Source organism: Podarcis erhardii (assembly GCF_964252035.2).
Source record: "Podarcis erhardii genome assembly, chromosome: 4".
Classification (NCBI taxonomy): domain Eukaryota; kingdom Metazoa; phylum Chordata; class Lepidosauria; order Squamata; family Lacertidae; genus Podarcis; species Podarcis erhardii.
The window spans coordinates 68,475,624-68,499,167 of NC_138508.1; the positions used below are offsets into that span (position 1 = coordinate 68,475,624).

At 41.5% G+C, this 23,544-nt stretch overlaps 1 protein-coding gene across 12 annotated transcripts in view; it reads right to left on the bottom strand.

Moving 5' to 3' along the window:
• Positions 1-23,544, bottom strand: part of GLRA2 (glycine receptor alpha 2) — a 111,067-nt gene that overhangs the window by 38,887 nt on the left and 48,636 nt on the right. For 11 of the 12 annotated variants that reach the window (XM_081858734.1, XM_081858723.1, XM_081858726.1 and 8 more), the window contains 3 exons: positions 19,100-19,182; positions 18,049-18,186; positions 16,102-16,316 (listed from right to left, as the gene is read on the bottom strand). In XM_081858734.1, coding sequence (XP_081714860.1) covers positions 16,102-16,316; positions 18,049-18,186; positions 19,100-19,182 — 436 coding nt within the window. The remainder of the gene's footprint in view (positions 1-16,101; positions 16,317-18,048; positions 18,187-19,099; positions 19,183-23,544) is intronic. The other variant, XM_081858730.1, reaches the window with a different exon arrangement.

Here is a 23,544-nt window from a genome sequence, read left to right on the forward strand (position 1 = left end):
AATGCACATAGTGTTCAATACATGAATATCAGCATTTGCTAAATGGATCAGTTGGAAAGTTGTGAGCTCAGTGTGCAGATAGTTTCCTTCTAGTGACGAAAGCAGACAAAACTCTGCAGTATGAGTCATTAAGTATATTTAACCCCAGCCTTGTATACCACATATTTGACAGTTTCTGAGATGCCACTGGCAAACACTGGCCATGCAAAAGCCATGTTACGTAGAAAATTCAGAGTTGAATTTTAAACTGGCTCTTTCTTAAAGACGTAAAAATGGAATGTTAATACTTTTATGCGACTATCTTCTGCTAAAGAAGTATGGAATATTAATGCTGGAATTATCTAAAAAAGTATAAATTTCTATTCTCTGCTACTACTCCCCCCCCCCCCAATACCCTTGTTATTCCTTTTATATATGTCAGGGATCATAATTAAAGATAATACATGGACCAGTGGAGCTACTCAGTGTAAGAGAACTTCAGTAAAGGTTTCTTTATTCATTAAGTATTTTAAATATCATCTTTCAGAGCATAGTTAAAATATAACATGTACAGTGGTACCTCGGGTTAAGTACTTAATTCATTACGGAGGTCCGTTCTTAACCTGAAACTGTTCTTATCCTTTAGCACCACTTTAGCTAATGGGGCCTCCTGCTGCCACTGCGCCACCAGAGCACGATTTCTGTTCTCATCCTGAAGCAAAGTTCTTAACCTGAAGCACTATTTCTGGGTTAGCGGAGTCTGTAACCTGAAGCGTATGTAACCTGAAGCGTATGTAACCTGAGGTACCACTGTATGCAAATTTCATAGGAACATAAGAAGAGCCTGTTGGATCAGGTTGATGGCCCAACTAGATCACCATCCTGTTCTCATCGTGGCCAACCAGATGCCTGTGGGAAACCCACAAGCGGGTTTTTGAGCACAAGTTTCAAATAACTTTATTAGAAACACAGCAGTTAGAAACACAACATCTTAAAAGCATGGGTCAATAAAACCTCATAAAAAATGTATTAAAAGCCCTCAGCAATTGTACAAAAAACAAGCAAGCAAAGAAAAGCCCTGCGGCTACAAAAACCTTTAGAGGAAGTCCACACCAACTAAGCATGTTTCCAAGGCCCATTTGATGGCCTGTATTATAGGGAACCAATTCACTTGGAAGGGGTTCCCTAACTGGAGAGCAACCACGGAAAAGGCATTTTCTCTGTTGTCCCCAAACCAATTTATCGTCTACGTGGGCAAACAAGCTGGCCCTCTGAAGCTTATCTTCAGAAATGAGTGCCCTTCATGTTTCCAGTTGATCTTGATAAATGTCCAATCCAGTAGAATTCATCTGCATCTTGAAAAGCATGTAGAGCTGAGAGAGGAAGTGGAAAAGAGTGTCACTCTTTCAACTTCCTTTTTCAACTCTGCGTATTTCTAAAGTGAGAAAAAGGTAATAACCCTTAGCACCTCATGACCAAAGGGGCAGTGAGGTTGGGGGCTCAGAGGCCTTACAGGCACCCTGGAAAGACTTCTAGGGTATCATTAAATTCATGGGTGTCACACTAGTGAGCCCTGTGATAGAGGGACACGCACAGGATGCTATTTTAGTGGGCTGATTTGTGATTGTCAAGGTGGCCAGATCCATCAAAGCATATGCAGCAAGATTCTCTACACTTATCATGAATACATGTAGGTTGGGCAGGGGGAGCCTACTGCTATGACACTGGTCCACCCAAGCATTCACTTCAGGCCAACAACCCCTGAAAGAGCTTCAGGACTCAGGTTATTTATGAAGGGAATGTTCAGTTACAGATACAGACTGAACAGATAAGGGTTGTGCCTTCCATCCATTGTTTCCAAATGAGAAAGTCAGTACAAAATTTTATGAAGTCTCCCCCTGCTCCTTCCCCCTACCGCGTTCCATATGAACAGGAACTAAGTGTGTGGAATGCTGCCTTGACAGCAGTTTTAAAAGAGACTATTAGGTTTTCTTTACCTGACCTTAAATTTTCTGGTGAACAGCTCCCTGCAGCTCACTTTTCATCAACATCACTGTCATTAACAGGCTCGTCTTTATTCATGTGTAACAGCAAAATCTCCCATCTCCATTTCTCCCCTTAGGTAAATGTCACCATCCCTATGATTTGTGGTTAGTGATTGCTACCTACAATATCACATTTGTCTTGACTTAGCGGTGCTATGTAATGCGAACATTTTGGTTCCCGTTAGGATGAGTAAAGTCATTTGGTGTTCCCTTGGCATTTTGGCATAACTCGATGTGTGGACAATGCGTCTCATTTAGAGATCTAGAAGCAAGGTGCTTCCCCAGACCACTGAACAAACTCTCTCTATCCACGGGAATACCAAAGAGTCACCGGATCCTAGGATCAATGCTGCCTCGTGATGGCACACTGTTCCAGGGGCATTCCCAAGGGGGAGTGGGAAAAGTAGCTTTGAGTCAGCAGCTTCCAAAAGGAGCGCCTTATCTATAGTTAGTGGCAACATTAAAGTAATAAATAAATAATTAATAAATAATAATAATAATAAAACAAATCATTGCCAACGCCAGCGTTAGCCCCCCTGGAACCTTTTGAAAACTGTTTGCGCCTCTTGAAATTACCTCCCCAGGGCCAGGAGCTCTTTTGTCCTCCCATGTTCTGGCTCAAAACAACAAACTTATACGTCAGACCTAGTCCCAAGCCATAAAGGTCTTCAGAGGATAAGACCAGCAGCCTGAACCAGGCTCAGAAATGGACTGGAAGCTATTGCAGCTGCTAGATGCTAAGCACCTTGTCTTGGGGATGGTGGCAAATGGTAGATGCACCTGTCAGGGACTGGGCAGAGGAGGAATGGTGGAGACCGCCTCCCCAGCCTGACCCTTCCAGGGAGGAGGAAGAGGAAGATAGTACAGATTTACAACAGGGGGTTGAGGGAGGTAGCAGCTCAGAGGCAGATGAGGGGAAAACTTAGGAAATCATGGGAAAGCCGGGACAACACCCAGCTGACACATTGTCATTAGAAAACATTCCAGACTCTCCTAGAACCCAGCGAGTCTTAAAAGTAGGAGAGCAAAGAGCTCAAAGACAGAGAGAATGTAGCAGCACCTGTAGAGGAGGTGATGATGACGAATGAGGAAGTGGGAGAGATGGGCGGTGGAGGTTCACTCGGGACAACGCCATTATCCAAGAGGCTGGGTTCTAGAGCCCATCTCTCTAAAGACTGAAATAAAAAAGGACTGTAAGAAACTTTTCCTTGTCTTATACTTTCCTGGGCAACCAGCTGGGAGCCGCTGACAGTATCCTGACAGCACCATTCCCTATTCCACCACAGGCAGCGAAATGCTTTGGCTGGGCCTCATTCCTACACTTCCAACAAAGATGATCAAAGAAGGCAAACAACAATTGTTAGCTGGAACTGGGTCACCATAGCCATGGTGTGTTGTGTGCATAGAGATGCTTAATGAGTTTTAATTCTATCAATTCCATTGTATACTTACCTGATCCACAACTCCTGGGCTAATGTGTGAATTGGTATGTACTTATCCATTGGACTTTGCACGTTTCAGCTTAAAGGATGTACCCAAATACATTACAAAATGGATCCAGAAATGTATACATTGAGATAAAATGTATTAAAAATGCATTTTGTGATAAAATGCATAGCATATTACATATTTAACTTTTTATGTAGGGTTTTTTTTTAATAAAAAATGCAGGTTAATTCAGAAATGAGTAGAACAAGAATGAATACATGTGAAATTGGCATGGACTGTAAAATAGGCTGATCGGTCTCTTCCTAGTGCCCTGGTACTTGCATTCTTGAAAGCACCCAAAAAAGACAATTCTAAATAGTACCATTCAGTATCCCTGAAACTTACTGAGACAGATAAGAGCAACCTTCAGTTCTCTGAACTTAGCTAAAACTGTCCACACCTCTCTGAGCCACAAAGGTTGTCTGCAGCATCTGCTGAGGAGTTCACAAAAGATTTCCCATGCCCTCTCTACTCACAGCTGGAAAGCCCGAGAAAAGGAGTACCTTTTATGGTATCTTGGCAACTCCACTCTCTCAGAAAAGAAAATGTGTGAAATATGAGAGAGACACACAGAGAGGGAGTTGGAACAAATAAGAACTATATATCTATGCCTTACATTACGTAAGTTATTTTTAGATCCAAATCATATCATTGATTTGGTAAATAAATATAGATAAGTTAACGTCTTACTTTTGACAATCTGCAATCTGTTAACTGTTGGGTACAATATATTTTTTTGTCGGATACAAAAAGGAGAAACTTTTAGTCACTGTCAGATACTGTTTTTAATATTTGCTGCTTCAGATACATTAGAGGTATTCTCATTAGCCACCTTCAGTTGTTTCTTAATACCAAAATGTATTCTAGCTGGGCTATTAAAAGATTATAGAATCATAGACTTGGAAAGGACCACAAAGGTAATCTAGTCAAACTCCCTGCAATGCTGGAATCTTTTTGCCCAATGTGGGGCTAACAAACCCATGATCCTGAAATTAAGAGTCTCATGAACTATCCCAAGACTTACTGATGGAGAAGATAGTCTCTTAGATGTTAACACCAAGCCAAATGCAGTACTGGGGTTCCCTAAACCTATGCACTAAGGCTGCAATCCCATACACCCTTACCTGGACATACCTAGGACTGCCTTGTGAAAAGAGAGGGATTTTAATGCTTTTCTTGGCAAACTTCCCAGAACAGCAAACTATTGCTTGAAACGGCTCACTGCATGTTTATTTGTTAAATGAGGTTTAACGTCTACTCCAGTTACTGAATTTTCCACCTTTTGAGAATCAGTACTAGATAAAGCAAATGTAGCACCTTGTCTCCTAAACTGTTAAATACATTTAAGAAAAACAAACCAGCTGCAGCAACACCTAAACTCCTGATGATGCATGGCTTTAGAAATGCAATAATATTGATATGGAAAAATAGAGAACAAAGGAAATATCAAGAACCTGTTGTGTATGATTAGTCTGTGGTATATTGGACAGGATGCATCCCTTTAAAAATGGGATTTTTGCTTGCTTCAGTTATAGACTGTAAAAAGCCCCATCCTTGACTCTTGATGCGCTTTTAATGAGGAGCACCTGCACACATGCAAGTCTCCCTACATGGAGCTAGGTACTGACTATCCTATATAATAGCTAAAATGAACCCTGAATGATTAGGATTAGATTATCATAACAACAGTGTTTATGGGAATCATTACTAAATGTTTCATATTTGCCTGGATTCAACAGGGCTCTTATTAGGCTCTTATTTTATTTGTATAATGCATATTCTGCCCCTCATCACAAGTGGCCCCAGGTTAAATTGTTCCAATATAAAAGACGACATAAACCATAAAGCACAATTAAAACCTATCACCTTACATATCCACCACTATATCTCCCCAAATATTCAGAAAGCCTGTTCATAGGTTGTCACTGAAAAACAGACAAAGCAGGCACTTCAGGAGGGGAAGAGTGTTTCACCACCTCCCCGAGAAAGCCCTCTGGAGCGTCATAGATCTCCTGACCTCAGGTAACATTAACACTACCAGATCATAAGAGCTGGGCAGCTTTTTGCAGGGACCAGGAGCTCCTTTAGAAACCTGGGCTCTAAGCTATGAAGGCCTTTAAAGTCTCAGAAGCAGAATTTGTATTGTATCTGGAAACCAACAGGAAGCCAGTGGAAATGTTTCAACGCCAACAAGACATGTTCTTGGTGATGTCCCAATCGCTCTGCCATAGCTTCAGAGGCCGTGATCTCTCCCTCTACTTATGACTCTTTCACACACATCCACTTTAGAGGGGGAGACAAAAACGGCTCATCAGCTCTAGCTGGGACAGTCCTTTCTCTTGCCAACCCCTCCAACTGATATGAATTTCTGGTCTGCTGTCCTTCCCAGTGAAATTCCTTCCTTTCCCTTTGCTGTGCATGCCCCCCAATGGATGAATGTTACCACTCTCGTAGCATCCATGGCCAGAACAATCATTCCATGGGAGAAGTCGGCAACATCTTGATGGTACAATACCCAACACCACCTCTTCCTACATATACTGTTTTTCAATGTTTTGCTTTCCAGTGTACACCAATACACCAAACAAGAGAAGTGACATGGCAGACATGCACCGGAGTGTTTGTCTTATAACGGGAATTTATTCATACTACACGAACAACATTTGCATTTGAACATGTCTCAGAGCCACATGACAATACCAATCAAAAGCCTTGTTAATTACCCATTGAGAAACAGCGCCACTCCATTGCTCCCTCCCTCCCTCTCTCTCTCTCTCACACACACTTAATGCTATCTTCTTTAATTCCTTACCCATCCGTACTTCAAAAATAAGGAAAGATAAAATGGGCCGGTACTTTATGTTTGAGGAGTTCTTGGCCCAGTTTCACAAAGCTGATCTCAGCTTCGTTCTTGCCTTTGGATCTGAGAATATCCAGTGACAAAAGAAAGAGAAAGCTCTTATCAAAATTGCATACCCATTTTGACCTTGCTGTTTGTCAGTACAAAACACAAGTTTGTATCTTGAGTGCTTGCCTCATAACTTATTTGCAAGCACTGCAAATAAAGCTTCTGGCTTTAAAAAACTGTAAACAAAAGGAGGGCGGGATGAAGAAGAAAAGCAACACAAATGTGAGGAACTCTCTCCTGCCTCAGTTGTAAGTCTCCTGAAAAAACTGCAAGCATATCCTTGATTTTTTTTGTTTTTGTTTCCCCCCCACTGTACGAGAAAGTACACGCAACAATAAATATGACTGTATTTAGCTGGTGAGATAATTGATTTTAATTATTATAATTTAATGGCTCATTACATATCCTTCTGTCATCCATGCCTCAGTGTGATTCCCCCACCCCTTTGCTGTGTTTCTTGTGTGGGGGAAAAATTGCCAATGCTCTATTTTCTTGCACATGTTTAAACTTAGAATTCCATTTTCATGTTGCGTCTTCTTCTTCTTCTTCTTAGCAAAGGAATAATCTGAGTTTGTTTTGTCCTAATGTGTAAACATCATTTGTATAAGTGTCTGAAGGTCTCAGTTATTTTTCTTCTAAAGCTCCTGAAAATTTAGCAACACAAGCATTTCCTACAATGGTGTTAAAATCCTGGGAAAGTTTCATTCTGCTAAATGCCAGCATGTCGGGTTACTGTTAAAGGCACAGGAACAAAGCTACCTTCTTATAACAAAAAAGTTGGCAACCTTAGACCTATCTGCAGGGGTTGGAGACTTAGAAATTTGGGGTGTATATACACCTTACATGGAAAGCACATTTAAAGAACATCCTCCCTACCAAAAAAATATCCTGGGAACTTTAGCAGTGTGGACTGATCAGACCAGTGTGGGGCCCTTCTGAGTGTGGAGGGATCGAGATCAGACCCATGTGTAGGTAATTAACAAAAGAATTGACTGGGCACCTAAATTCAAAATGCAGGGCTTTTCACATTCTCCAGCAGGAGAAAGCCCCCAGCAGAGTTAAAAACACTCTCAGATTTAAGCAGTAGTACAGTGTGGAATATCTTTTGCATATCGCACTTAGTCTGCTTTAAAGCTCCTGCCACCTTCTCTCAATCCATCTAGCAGTGAGCAGACCACACACTCTTAAATAAATTTAAAAAGCTTTACTTACTAAATCCAAAGGTCTGAATCATGCCTTGTTCCATGCAGCAGCAAGGAGAACACAGGTAGATTACTCTTGGATGCAAAGTACACTATATAGTTTCCAGTGGTTTTTTAAAAAAGGGGTACTCAAGGGTACGCAGTACCAGCACTGTTTTTCATTGTTAAAAAGTGTGGCACTTACTGTAACAACATCATGGTGAGTAAAAGGTAAAGGTAAAGGGACCCCTGACCATTAGGTCCAGTTGTGGCTGACTCTGGGGTTGCGGTGCTCATCTCGCCGGCATACAGCTTCCAGGTCATGTGGCCAGCATGACTAAGCTGCTTCTGGCAAACCAGAGCAGCGCACGGAAACGTCGTTTACCTTCCCGCCATAGTGGTACCTATTTATCTACTTGCACTTTTACATGCTTTGAAACTGCTAGGTTGGCAGGAGCAGGGACCAAGCAACGGGAGCTCACCCAGTTGCGGGGATTCGAACCACCAACCTTCTGATCGGCAAGTCCTAGGCTCTGTGGTTTAACCCACACCGCCACCCGCGTCCCTCATGGTGAGTACCAGCACCTAATTTTCTAGGGGGTAAAGCACTAATAGTTTTAAACATGAACTTGGAGTAAGTTCAGACATGTCTGTCCTGGTCAGTTACATGATGGGAGACAGTGACTAAAGGAAGAGAAGAAGCTTCACCTCCTCCCTCATGGAGGTAATGGGTGACCTAGCTGAGTCTAGGAACAGACCTTGCTTGTCTTAACCCCTTCATGCACTAAGTAGCACTTACGCATAGTTAGGTTTGACTGCAATTTCCTACACCAAACCGCTCAGACAGTACCCAACCTGGCCAACCCTCTGCCTCAGATACTTTTTTAAAACTTGAGATGCTAGTGATTGAACCTGAGACCTTCTAGAGGCAAAGCATTCAAGAGCTATACCCCCCTCTCAGTGACCTGGTTCAGTTTACATCCACATATATTTGACAGGTACAGCTGTCATTTTTTAATTGAGGCGCAAGCATATCTGCAAGATGGCTATCTAATAATCCAAATATTGAATGAGGATGACCAAATGAACCTGCTATATAGTTCATTACACCCGCTCCATGCCTTTAAATGAGAAAAGTGCTCAGGGCAAATCGTCTAAACTGTGAACAGTTTTACGGAAGCCTCATTAATGTATGGAAACTGTGAAGCTAATCAACTCTTAGAGCCATGTTTGGGGAATTTTACATTAACCAATTTGCTCCACTGCAGGCACTGCTCAGGCAGGCTTTTCACACAGAGAGTTTTTTGCGGCCTTGCTAAAATTATAAAGCATCTGTCTTTGCCCCAGTCATCCTAGAGAAACATGAATATCTTTCTCCCCAAAGATATGCCACCGAAGTCATGATAAATAGGCTACCACTATCAACACAACAGTAATATATTGCTTTTGTCTCTCGCTAGATAGGAGGAAAGGGAAAGCAAGTCTATGATATAAAATGGAAACCAGCAGATTTCAGGAGCACTATTTCAGCGCTCCAGAAATAAGCAAAAGACAATATTTCTTGTTTCCATACTTAACTATCCTACAAAATATACGTAACAACACAACAAGGCATACAGTTGCTTGAACCAAAATAGGAACCAGATAGGAAGCTATTGTGAGGAGATGTTTGGGGCTTTGCTGTTCCCCTTGAGTTCGACTTGCTAAAGGCATCAAAGAAATTGGGCTGTGGCCAGATGCAAAAGGGCTGGGATTGACTGAAAAAGCTTCTCGGTCCCAGCTATATTCATAATCATTGGCTGTTTTATTTTCAACTACTTTCCTAATGGTCTCTAGCATACAGTTCACTTTCCTGACCCCCTGCAACTGTCACACAATGAACTGACATTTTCATTGACCTCTCCAAAACAACCCCAAGATCTCTTTCTTGGTACACCACTGTCAGTTCAGACCCCATCAGTGTGCATGTGAGGTCAGGGCTTCCTGCTTCAAAGTACATCATGTCACCCTTGATTGCATTTGTCATTTCAATGCCCATTCCCCCATTCTGACCAGTGGCCATGGTGGTTGTGGCTGATGAGAGCTAGAGGGCCACAAGTTCCCCATCCCTGCTCTGGACCAAGTTAAAAAGCACTTGACCCAATTCAGATCCTTGGGGACCCCAAGCTCGTAAATCTCTCACTTGTGAGAACCATTCATTCACTCCTACTTTCTCTGTTTCGCGTTCTTTAACCAGTAACTGATCCAAAAGCAGGTCTACCTGCTGACTGCTAAGCTTCATCAGGAGTGTATTTGAAAGCTCAAGCACACAGTGTCTTCTGGGTCACCCCTATCTTCATGCTTAGTGAAGCTCTCAAAGAACTCTAAAATAGACAGAGCTTTTAGACAGAGCGTACCTTGCCTTCAGTCAGAGCTCCGTTTGGATGACAACTAAATCTAAGCACAGTAAATTGACCGTAATTCATAATTCATCTGACAAGATCGTACAAGTAATTAGTGGAACAGACCTCTGCTGAAGGTGCATTCCTGTACTTGGGCTTCAGTCTTGGTTAAAATCTTCCTAGGTTACCAGCTGACATGACTAAGAAAGCAGGGAGTTGGAACAACAGGAACAACAACAACAAAATAGTTATGATGGGTGAATGCTAAATTTGTTGATAGAGATGTAGTGAACACATAAGACGATAGCCATTAGCTTTTTATTTTTGAAACAAAGGAACAAAGATTTTGAGCAAGTCTACAAAAGGGTTTATTCAGACTCTAGCACAATACTTTTTTGTGTGTGTATGTAATGCAATTGAGCTATTTCTGTATGTTGTGTTGTGCAGAATGCAAACCTCTTTTTATTTTGGCACACTGCTGCTACAGTCTGCATGGAAACCATTGTCTTATTCAAAAGCTCCTTAATCCAAAATAAATGCTGACACTTCAGGTAACAATAGTTGGCAAAGAACAGTTTGTAAATCACAAGCGGAGCAAGTGTTTGCTTTGTACTGCGTACTGAATAGATACCAAAACCTGCCCTGTTCAGGTGCCTACTCCTCAAAGTGAACAAAAGCATCAATATGTTTAAGCAGGCCTAAATGGTTCCAGTTATCAAAATGATACATATAGAGAAAAGGGAATCATCATCAAAGAGGACACAATAGCAGTGCTAAAGAATGACCTAAACTTCAAAGCTTCGTGAATGTGTGCAGTCACTGGCAGTCTGCTCACAGCAGCCAGTCCCAGCAAGCGAATGCAATTGCACCATAGAATCCAGACTTTCAAACACGAGATTGAAAAATTTATAGGTATTTATAACAGTGCAATTGCTGATCTTTTGTGAAATCCAAATATTCTTTATAGAGCCTTAAAAAGCCTCTATGACGTGGAATAAGGACAACTGGGTGGGCAGGTTGGGGGGAGAGTTCCATGTTACTTGTGTCACACTGTGCATTAAAAATAGGTTCCCACTGAGAGGTTGTTCATCCCTTGGTATATATTTGGATCATTATTCAAATAACTGCTTAGGTAACCACCCAACAAAGGAACAAAAGTGGTGACAATCCCCAAATATGTATCATTCCCATGTATGTTTCAATGTAACCTCCAAGTGTCCCACTTGTTGAATTACAAAAATGAAACAAAATCAGAGATGAGGGAGTCAGCAAGAGGTAAACTTGTGTTTTGTTCAGCCCAGCCCAGCCCAGGGTACCCTGATAAAATCCATTTCAGTTTCTCTCTTTTCCAGTCTGAAGTCCACCTTTCCACAATGCCACACCTGTTCATGATTTTTTTTTAAGTCCTCATGAAAATTCATCAACATTTCTACGAATATATATATTTCTTCCATGCAATTTTTGAAAAGCATTTCTCCCTAACGCAACACATTTTTGCATGTTATTTCCACTAATATATTCATATTTTTAGCACTTTGCCCTAGCATATGAATTGTTGTGCACATCACTTGGTTGGAGAGGCGCTTTGCAAAATTCAGGGGAATGCAAATTTTGAAATTTTGTATTGTTTCAGAAAGTGCAGATCTGGTAGGCTGGCCTTTAAATGTGAACTGCATCAAAATTCTCCTTGATCCCTGCCCAGCAGTCATAAGGGGCAACATGTCAAGAGCTTGGAAGTGATTCAGGGCACCTCCAGACCATTTTTTAAAAGTGGGCATTCATCCTGATTTGCTTGCACAAAGCTTACACAAAGGTTAGATGATTCCTGATCTTTACTGAGCATTTGTTCTGATTTGCTTGGGGTGAGGTTTACACACCATGGCAAACCATAGTGAATGGATTTCCATGAATGTGCCAATCTCATCCACTTTGCTCCCTCTTTACTATGCGTGGCAGAAACAAACCACAATACCTGGTTGGATATTATCTCAATATAGCTAAGGCTTGTTCTTGGCTTACTGATTGTGATTTGCATAAACTATGGTCTCTGGTTCGGGTGTTATGATAAGCCAAGAATTGCAGTTTGTTTATCTCACATATTAGTGGGCAATATCTGTGTGTTCATGGTAAATCATTCACTGTGGCATTCATCATCGCATGCAAACTAGGCCACTGAGAGGTAAAGCCTGTTTCAGGCCCAGCAAAAAGCAAACCAACCACAGTAGTATTCATGCATGAATGGGAAAAGGAGTTTGCACTACCATTTTTTGAGATACCAGTTCTATTGTTGCTTTTAAACATCAGGCTTTACAACAAATTCTTTGGGGTTTTTTTCGAGAAGTCCCAATATTGGATGTTTCAACACTCTCCCCAATGAGTTGAACATGCACAGAAGGATGGTTACACATGCTATAGAGTATATTTTATGGCATTTTGTGGATTAGTGTTTTCTCAGGCTAAAAACCAATGCCTATAATTATGCAGCACACCTGTTGCTGTCGGTGCATTTCCATGGAAACCAGACACAAAGCCTTGGCATCTCATGTTTAATTATATAGATGGAAACATATAGATATAAAAATCTCAAAATCTTTGTATATTATGTAAGATCTTTAAGGTTACAAACTAACAAAGCAATCTTAAGCGGGGTGTGGGAATGGTAGATGACCCAGTACACTTTCTAAGCCCTGGCTGGGACAGGAAGAATTTATTCTTCTCCCACTGAAGCCAATGCTAGTTGTATCGAACCTGTACAATCCTTGTTGTATTAAACTTAGCACAGTAAAAACAAAACTTTAATACAAAATAATAGAAGGGCTGTAGCTTTGCATGCATCAGATCCTGGGTTATCTGCAACGTTCTCCAAGTAGGACTGGGAGTGTAAATCCTGGAGAGCAGCTGCCAGTCAGAGTGGACAGTGCAGAGCTAGATGGACCAATGACCTGACCTCCTATGTTTTTACTAAGAAAAGGACATTGACTATCTGTGAACATTTGCAAACTGGTTGTAGTTTGGTTGCCCAACTCAGTTACAGAATTGCACATCTCAGGTAACTCTAAAAGTGTAGGTAAAATGTTTTGGAAGCGTATTATAGAGAGCCACGTTTGACTGCATACAGCAATCCATCTTGAGAGAAGCAATCTCGATGTCTTCAGAACAGAACAGCATTAGCATCAGGGAATCTGACATGAAGAAGAGCAGTAGCTGTGAAATAAATAATCATGGCAGGCCCCAAAGATACGGTTTAATGTTCTTCAACTCAACAAGTCCAGATTTAGAGGTTTCGATAATCCTTTTCATGTAATTAGAATGTCCCCTCCACCGTTACAAATTATTCTTTTAAAAACCATTCTTCTTTTTTCCTAGAATTACCATATTTATTTATTTGTCTTCACTGGCTCATATAACAGGAAAATGTCTCAAAACAGCGCCTTCAAACTATTCACACTGCTGTCAGTCAAAGGTAATTCTGCTAGCAATCATATTAAGTAAAGCAAGTCATAGCGTCTAGTTGTAGGTCTATTAAATCCATCATATAATCAGTAAAGAAGGTCCACTGTCTGGTTTGAGGTCCACCCTCAATACACCTGTCAGGGAACTGCCATCAGTACTGGAGGGGGAGAGCAAAAGCCAGAGGGATTCCAGAGAGCGTCCAGGGATCGGGAGGAGAAGCCCATCTTCTGGGGAAGAAAATCGGCGTAGCACCAGTGGAGAAGGGGGGCAGCTGGGGGAAGTGGCGAGGCGGTCTCATGACTCCTTGCCTGGGACCAGCGGGGAGAGTAGGGGTCCTCCGTTGCCCAAGCCCTCCCTGCGCAGAAGGCTTCCACGCAGAGAGGGTAGGCGGAGACTAGGCGTCAAAGAACTTCTTTGCTGGAAGAAGTTTAAGAAACGCCCACTCACGGATTCTGCCAGCGATTGAGTCAGCCACGGGTGAGTGGCTGTCCGGACAGAAAAAGGTTCACTTTGGCAACCCAGCCAGGTGTTTGCACCCAGCCGGGGAGATAGGTACCTGCTTATGCACGAGCAACCCCTAGAACCATTACAACACCATTGTGTCCAATCCCTTGCTTCACAAAGTGGGGCTGCTGTTGAATTGAATGGGGCCTAACCCGAGTACTGAGGCATTGACTCTGGGAAACAATTATGAGTCAGATCCTTACAAGTATCAAATCAGAACCAATCCCGTATTTAAACGATTACATTCACCCTTCTTGTGGGCCCTTCTTCAATTGCATCCAGCTATCACACCTTGAACATAATATTCCTTTACTCACCAGAAGGCATCTACAAGCAATCCATCATAAAGCCAGGCCAAGATATTTTTCTGCAAAGGACAATATGGCACCTTCTCATTCAACATATAGAATCCAACTGGACTGCCAGGAGACTCTAAGTTCAACACTGGCGATTTGACAGCGTCTTCCATCTGGAGACAAGAGGCCAGCTTAGGAGTAAATACTTAGGAGTTGCAGCTCCACACCCCAGTCATTTCAGGAAGCTGCCTAATTATGGTCCTATCTGCTCCATACATTTCCCTGGGAAAGGTAACAAACAACGCTCAGCACCCTTAACAAACGACAGTTCCCAGTATTCTTTGGGGGACACCATAGCTGTTTAAACTAGTATAGTGTAGATGGGGACTCTGCCCGGTAGTAAGGCCAGAGCCATGGGGAAATGTAAGCAAAGAATGCTGAACATTAAACCAAAGGAAAATGCCAATTAAAGCTTGGCCGAACTAAAACAGCCACATTCACATGGAGGATAAAATTAGCCATCTGCCAACACTCATCTAAATTGAGGAGGGGTCATAGCTGAATGTCAGAGCACATGCAGGAGGTTCCCTGTTCACTTAAAAGGGTCTCCAGTTTTAAATAGTCTCTCCGCCTAAAAGGATTGGGGAAATGGTTGCTTGGAAGCTATTGCCAGGCTGACTGAAAAATACAAGGCTAGAAGAACCAATAGTCTCACCAGGAATAAAGCAGTTTCATGTTTTCTAAATTGTTTTCCAGATATAAAATGTCACATACATTTGTGAAGAAAATATAGAAGTATTCTCCATGGAACATTTTATTCCTTACAATCCGCATGTAAAACCACGTCTTCTGCAAAGCAAGCCACTCAGTTGAGCCAACAGTGATGAATCACCAGATTTTTCAGTGGTGTTTCATTTTTACCACCAGAAGAGCAACATCAACAAAATCTGTGCAATTTTCAAAGTTTCAGCAAAATATCCCATTTCAGCAGACTACACCATCTTCAAATATAATTAAATGTGAGTCATTGCAGATCATGGCCTTGAAAGATGACCAAGCTGTGTGGAATCATTCGACTGCTTTCATGTGGGAAGTAGCAACCCCATCATGCTCAGCTGAAGGTGTGAACAGAGCCTACATACATATAAGCTGCTTGTTCATAGGCTCTGCATGTGCAATTGATGGAAAACCCTGTTCATTTTTGTTTTTGTAGCTGGAAGGACAAGGGAGCAGCAACAAAACTCCCCTTACTCAAAGGAGGAAGTTTTCCTAAATATAAGTGCACCATGATCCTAAACGTGTTTGTAACAGCATAAGTCACATTCAAATCAGTCATGTTTCCTTCCATTTAAACATGCTTAGGAATCCAATGGAAACATTTTAAAAAGCATAATCAACCCAATATACGTAGAGCCGTAAGGAAGGTTTCAGGAGATGTAAATTAGTAAACAGAGGACAAGAACACAATCAGAGAATTCACTTTTGCATTGTGTGGTTGCAACCATTGAACACTTTCATTGGCCCAAATCTGCCCATGCAATCCCAATGATTCTGTCTCCTCATGTTGGACCAGCGTTCCTGTCACCCCCAGCATATGGCCTCCCAAGAGGAATCATGACCTTATCCTGTTCCTTCCATATGTTGCATTACGTATTTTAACTCTCACGCTCTTGCACACACAGAAGCCCCCTCTCAGAGTAAAACGGACCAAATCCAAAGATCTCACCAGGGCAGAGCATATGGAGAATTAGGCCATCTGGCAATTAAAATGTGTGAGAAAAATTAAGGAGCACGACACAAAAGATGATAGCGAAGATAGCATTCACTGCTTTCCATTAGCGAATGGGTTAAGCAGAGAATTCTTACTTTTGGAAGAGAAGCTCTGGAGCCTGAACTCTGAGTGGTCATTGTCAGGACTGTGGTGATGCCCAAGGCAACTCTGGCTGGAGCAGCATCCATGTTGATCCAAAAAGAAACCCAGGACAAAATGACGATCAGCAGGCTAGGAATGTACATCTGGATTAAATAATATCCCATCTGACGCTCCAAATGAAACTTTACTTCAATGCATGTAAATTTTCCTAGAACATGAAATTGCTTTTATAAATCATTTTTGTACATTTTAATCTTCTTTTATTATGAGCATAAATTAACTGCCTTAGGCACAGAGAGTTTTGAAATGTCTAATATTATTCCTTCCTTCGTTTCTTCACCAAGGACTTCAAAATACAGTACAAATTCTTGGGGCTGGCACCCTATGTTGGTGGAGCTGACTTCAAGGTGCTCACTTGACATTTTATATCACTTGACGCAATTTACTGTAACACATTTTTTCCATGGAGGGTGGGGATACACATTGTTTTTTCTGGATAGTCTATATATAGTTTTATTAATGTAGAATGAGGGCTTTTGTAGTTTTATTCATGTTTTCAAACGGCAAACAATTTTTTTCTTCCTGAACAATCAGATATGAAATACTTGAATTGGAGCATTTGGCCTGATGTTTTCAGCAATGAGAGTTGCTTTATCAAATAAATGAGCTCCTTTTAAAATCCGGACAGTGTGTTATATCTTTGACAATGGAAATTATCGAAGTCACCAATGCTTGTAATTAGTAACCCGACTTGGAACATAATACTTGGCTGCATTCCAAATTCAGCAATGCTTGGAGTGAACTAGTTCACCGAACTAGTCCAAAAATTTCTGAACTACACCTGAAAGTAGTTTCCCCAATTGCAGGGTGTACAAAAACTGAATTAAAAATTAATTTTAGAGTAGAACTTTGAATGAGTTCTAGTTCTTCTTCTTGTCTGTTCCCTATCCCAAACTCAGCAGGAGACCTGGGTTCTTAGCTTTTTTATTTTTTATTTTAAAAAAGAGATATGTGAACTGAACATTTATAACGAAACTTAGAAAGCAAAATGTGATGGCATCTTTCTAAGGCTTATTAGGCAGATACGGAGGCACAGCTGTAGTTAATGGTGCTTAGTCACTTAATCACTGTGGTAAAACAATCAGAAGGAAGGAATGTGAGGTAATTCAATTATCTTCTCAACTGAAGAGATTTGCTTTCTTCCAACAGCTTTCAGTAGAAGTACAGGAACAAAGCACACGATGGCTTGTGCCGTGTGACTGGCACAAATTAAATAGAGTAAACTTTTTTGAGTATGGAAATACAATTTTGGTGAACGCTTCCACCTGTTGACATTCTGTCTGTCAGGCTCCTTAATACTTGTGCTGCCTCTTATTTACTTTTGAGCACAGCAGCTTGGAAGCATTCTGAATGCTGATAAAATGTTGTCAGGGATGAACTTGAACTGAGCTAGTTCATTTTGTATAAGAGGAACAAGCTCCTATTTGGACAGGATTAATTTGATCAAGAACTACTTTTTAAAACGAACTTTCCAGGCATTGCAATTGAGTGGCATTTCCCCTTAAAATGTATTTCCTGGTTCAAATTTAAAAACAACCTCTTTGTTTTCTGACCCTTTGGGGTGCAATGTAGTCCCCATAATGAAATAGTAAAGAACCGGAATTCATAGTAGCTACAGAGAAATGCATACATATACTGTTGGAAGAAGATCCTCGTATGCTCTTCAGATGTCTTGGACTACAACTCTAATGGTCTCTGGCCATTGGCCATGCTGGCTGGGGCTGATGGGAGTCATAGTCCAAAACCTGGGGGACACCAACTTGGGGAAGGCTGTATAAAATGCATTTCTCGCCCTTCCACACCCAGCTTATTTTACCCCTCTAACCCCATTTCCTGTCATCTGCAGAAGTTAACTGTTAAAACAGTAAGCAAATGCTCACCAGTATTGTAATGTTTTGTGCAATAGCCAAGTTCTTTTTCTTCTTTCAAAATAAACTGTGGCAGAGTTAAGCCTTCTGCTACCTGCACTGGACCATCACTCATCCACTCAAATATCAGGTCATTCATAGTGTAGCCAACTAAAATAAACAAATTATCTTTGATTAGATAATATCGGAGTAGCACAGTCTAAAGGCAAGAGAGACAAATTATGGCAGTAAAAGCACTCTTGGTTTTCAGTGGGAAAACATCAATGGCAGATACACTAAATTAACTCTTAAATAGCACTATAATCACTACTTTTCTCACAAAGAGTGACATGATGACTGTACACCTGCAGTATAAATAAGGGAAACACACAAAGATATCTATGATAAGACCATGTTTGAGGGAATCTATAATTCTAGCAGCCTTGTACCCTGTGTTGCTCTATAATTCTAAGAAACAAAAAAAATCGGCGTAGTGGTTAAAATCAATGAAGTTTTGAAAGGTTTAGTTAGTCTACCATATTGATTCCAAATGGCATCCAATTGTATCCAAATATAGACAAAATCCTGCCCCTCGATCTCAGGAACCACCATGCAAAATTTGGTTACAATATTTTAAGAGGTGTCCAAGTGCATGGCGCGCACACACAGCTTTCCAAAATATATACAGAGGGCCCACAACTTATGAGTAAACAAATGTGTCTAGAGGTAAGGACAAATGGCTCAGCAGAGTTTGGAACACTCCCTCATTTGGGGAGAGGGGAAGGGAAAACCTCCCAAGGTCAGGAGCTAGCGCATTGGGCTCTGTGGTCTGAAAATACCCTTAGTGCTTAGGCTATCTAACAAGCATGATTAAAATGTGAGAGGGACAATTTAAACCTGGTTAGATGGAAGCAGCAGCAGTTATTCCAGAGTTCTGTGTCAGCAGAAAAGACGCGGCAGCAGCATAGTGTAAGAGAACATGAGGTTGTAGCAGCATAAAAGTGACATTAAATGCTGACATTTCAAGCAGTGCAATCATACATGGACACACACACACACACACACACGGCATCTGATTACTTACAGCTCTCTAGCTGCATCGTACATGTTTGTACATCCATTGGAAAGTTCTTCAGGTCCATGGGACACGATAAGGTTAATGTTAGCCTAAAGGAGTGCAAAAGAGATTTAATTACGTTTAGAAAGCATGGAATTATAAACAAAAATGAGATTCTTTTAAATGAGCCATTGTTACGTGAAAAAGATCAAAGCCTGTATCCGTCTATTAGTTCTGATGGCGAAACAAGGTCAGTATGCCAGATGTTGCTTATCTTAAGAGCTGCTCTTTCACAGACAAGTCCCTTTGAACTCCAAAAAATAGTTGTCTGCTTCCAATGTACCCTCATATATATTTTAAATGATGTGGCAAACTGAATTAAAAATCTCTTTTTTTTTCTGTTGCAAATTAACTATACGCCTCTCCTTGCAAATTGCATGCTAGAGCGGATTTATATGCAAACCAATCCTACAAATGCCGTTCGCATTTTCTCGACCTCTTTTAAAAACATGTGCACATTACAGTCAAGAAACCTCTATTAAGAGTTGGTCAAGAAAGAGGCACGCTGTTACAAACAGAATTGTTAGTATCACACTGAGTGGGTGGGGAGTAGTGAAATCAAATCTTAATTTGAGTCCAAACCTGGGCTGCACCTTTTTTATTATTATTCTTTGCCATACCAGGACAGGGACTTTCAAACTGTTCAGATTAACAAATCATTAGAAAAAAACAGATGTAGTGTTACACTTCAGCGATCTGAAAGTCAAAGCATTCCAGGAATGTACGAGGGTCTTATTAATGGGGATTAATGGGGATCAAGCTTGGTTACTGTAATGTCCTTAGAGCTGGATTGCTGAGGAAGACAAGGGCACTGAAACAGAAGGAGGAAACCCTAGAAGTACATCAACCCAATGAGCCATTGGGTTGCCTGTGCCCCAGCCTATGGATGCGGTATTGCTGTTCTCAGACTCAGAGGACCCCATCACAAGTCTCCTGTGCTCTGCTGCAGTAGGAAAGTGATGGCGTGTTAGGGCCCTTTAACTGAAAGGCACCCTCTAGTGAGGGCGGAGCAATCAGCAGGGATGCATATGCTGCTGCTAGATAGGCTGCTCACTGGAAGGACAGATCATGAAGCTGAGGGTCCAGGACTTTGGCCACCTCATGAGAAGAGAAGACTCCCTGGAAAAGACCCTGATGTTGGGAAAGATGGAGGGCACAAGGAGAAGGGGACGACAGAGGATGAGGTGGTTGGACAGTGTACTCGAAGCTATCAGCATGAGTTTGACCAAACTGCGGGAGGCAGTGGAAGACAGGAGTGCCTGGCATGCTCTGGTCCATGGGGTCATGAAGAGTCGGACACGACTAAACAACAACAACAACAACAACAACAACAACAACAACAACAACAACAAGAAGAAGAAGAAGAAGAAGAAGAAGAAGAAGAAGAAGAAGATAGGCTGCTAGTCTGATGCTCAGTATGAAGAAATATCCAAGCCCTGCCCTACGTTCATTCAGATCTTGGCCTTGCAGTAGGTCATGCCATGCCTGAGGTCAGTGCCCGTCTCAGAACAGCTATTTGGAAGTGAGACCCACAATGTTTAGTGGGGCTTACTCAGGCAAGTTGGCAAACTTATGCACTCTTACTTGAGGCTATGCCCCACTATACGCAGTGGGATTTACTTCTGAGTAAACATGCAGAGGATTACACTGCACATCCAGTAAATTAATTGAAAATTTACACATACCAAATGCTGGGGGCGGGGGGGAGAGTTTACAGATTATTGTACAGAAATAATAATTCACTTAAATGGTGGGGGAAACTACATACCATGTTCCTCTGTTTGCATGTCTGCAGAATTCAGTTTGTCTATAGAACGGCAGATGAGCTCATCATGGCAAAGGCTAGCTATTTTTTAATATTAAGAATTAGTGTGGAATATACAGTGACCTTTCTTACCTGTCAGACATTTCTATTGCATGTAATAGATGTACCATTTGTGTTACATATGTTTATTTGTGAGGGAGATTGTACTACAGTAGTACCTCTGGTTACGTACTTAATTTGTTCTGGAGGTCCGTTCTTAAGCTGAAGCACCACTTTAGCTAATGGGGCCTCCTGCTGCTGCCGTGCCGCAGGAGCACGATTTCTGTTCTCATCCTGAAGCAAAGTTCTTAACCCGAGGTACTATTTCTGGGTTAGCAGAGTCTGTAACCTGAAGCGTATGTAACCCAAGGTACCACTGTATTATAATAATAATAATAATAATAATAATAATAATAATAATTTATTATTTGTACTCCGCCCATCTGGCTGGGTTTCCCCAGCCACTCTGGGCTGCTTCCAACAAAGATTAAAAATACATCAAAATGTCACACATTAAAAACTTCCCTGAACAGGGCTGCCTTCAGATGTTTTCTAAATGTCAGGTAGTTGTTTACCTCTTTGACATCTGGTGGGAGGGCGTTCCACAGGGCTGGCGCCACTACTGAGAAGGCCCAAAATGAAATATTGTTGAAGGTAAAAAAGATTTTTTCTGACATGCTTTATGAGTAATTGCCACCCAACCTGGAACAGATCTCAACTTAGTTTTTCTCATGGTTTTGTAGCATAGGTCAAAAGCAAAATATCCTTTAGACAGGTTTGCATTGACAAACTGAACTAAAAAAACAGGGATATTCCACTGTGAGATGGCTATCTTTCCTTAGGCAGATATTTATTCAACAGATGAGAGACAGCTCTCCTCATGAGGAAAGCCCTTTGCTAGGCTATCCTTTCTCAGTGAAACACATGGGAGAAAGTTCAGCAATCTCTAAGGAATGAGCACTTGTCTGAAACATAAATCCACTCAGCCCAATTCAGTGCTTGACAAAACATCCACACATTTATAATGAAGGTCTCCCAGCATTAACAATGTTGGATGAGCAATAATATTCAGGATCATTTGCAAATCCACTTATCTGTGGATTTTCCTCCTTATTGCAGCTTATTTCATAACATCTGACTTCCTAACATAAAAAGCTTGCTCTGCTAAAAGACGATCCTTCCAGATGCTGCATATTTCAACAAACGTAATAATTGCCCTCCAAACAAATTGTGCAGCAGCTAGGGTAAGCTAAAAAGAACAGAGAAAAAGAAAGTGCAAGTGAATCTATGGGCACTTGCAGACTGTCTCTATATCTGGGTAGAATTAAATCACATATGGACAAATTCAGGTTGCACAATTATAGCTGAATTGGAAGGTCTTGTGCAACAAACCTGGTTCCCTAAAACCAAGTTTCTTTATTTTGCAATAAAGAAAGTCATAGGGAAATGCACTGGAAAGTGTGGGATAATACTGGCTTCGACACAATGTCATCTGAGCTCGATCCAAACAAATCAGAATGAATCCTCAATAAACAGGTCTTCCGGAAGTACCCCTTTGGGTTCGGTTTGATGTCTTGTGGGTGATTTTCTAGCCATGAGATTGAATAAGAACTTCAGAAATGAGAAGCTTAGTACAGTGGTACCTCGGGTTACTTATGCTTCAGGTTACAGACTCCGCTAACCCATAAATATTACCTCGGGTTAAGAACTTTGCTTCAGGATGAGAACAGAAATCACACGGCGGCAGCAGGAAGCTCCATGAGCTAAAGTGGTGCTTCAGGTTAAGAACAGTTTCAGGTTAAGAACAGACCTCCAGAACGAATTAAGTTCTTAACCCGAGGTACCACTGTACTAAGGAACTGTAGCACATGGGGACAAACAAGTAAAGGTTATTCTGTGTGGAAAACAGAAAAACCAGGCTGAGAAGCACTTTAAAGCCTAGCCAGAAAGGAGGTAACACAGAGCCCTTTAGTTTACAAAAAATAAGTGAAAAATAGTAATGTCTAAATAAAATTAAACCATTTAACGGACTAAAATGCAACACAGAGAGAACTAGCACGTTGTCAAGCACAAAACATCCCACTGGCTATTAAAAGAGAAATGGTAACACCTTTAGAATGAATGTATTTTTCTTTGCAAGATAACATGTTCAGCAGCCAAGACAGTGGGCTGTTTGGATAGCAACCACAACTCTCCCTCTTCACTTGCCTCAACACGTTTTCTTCCCATCTGCTTGGAACAGTTTTCAGATTTGTGTCTCCTATAGGCAACTATACTGCAGGTAGGTGAGACCTGCCGTTAGATGACGGATGCCTCTTTTGCTTGCTGTTGCAGCCCATGGGAAAGAGATGTAACTCTGTAACTGTAGACCACTTACTTTGTATGCAGAGGGTCCCAGGTTTGATCTCTAGCTAGGGGTTGGCCTGGGAGAGACTCCCTGCCTGAAATCCCAGAAAAGCTCAATGCCAGCGAGTCTAGACAGCACTGAGCTTGATGGACTGAATTTGAGTCATTCCTGTTCTCTTAGAGCAGCCTTCATCAACCTGGTATCACCTAGATTGCAGCTCTCATCAGCTCTGACCATTGGCCATGCTGTCTGGGGCAACAG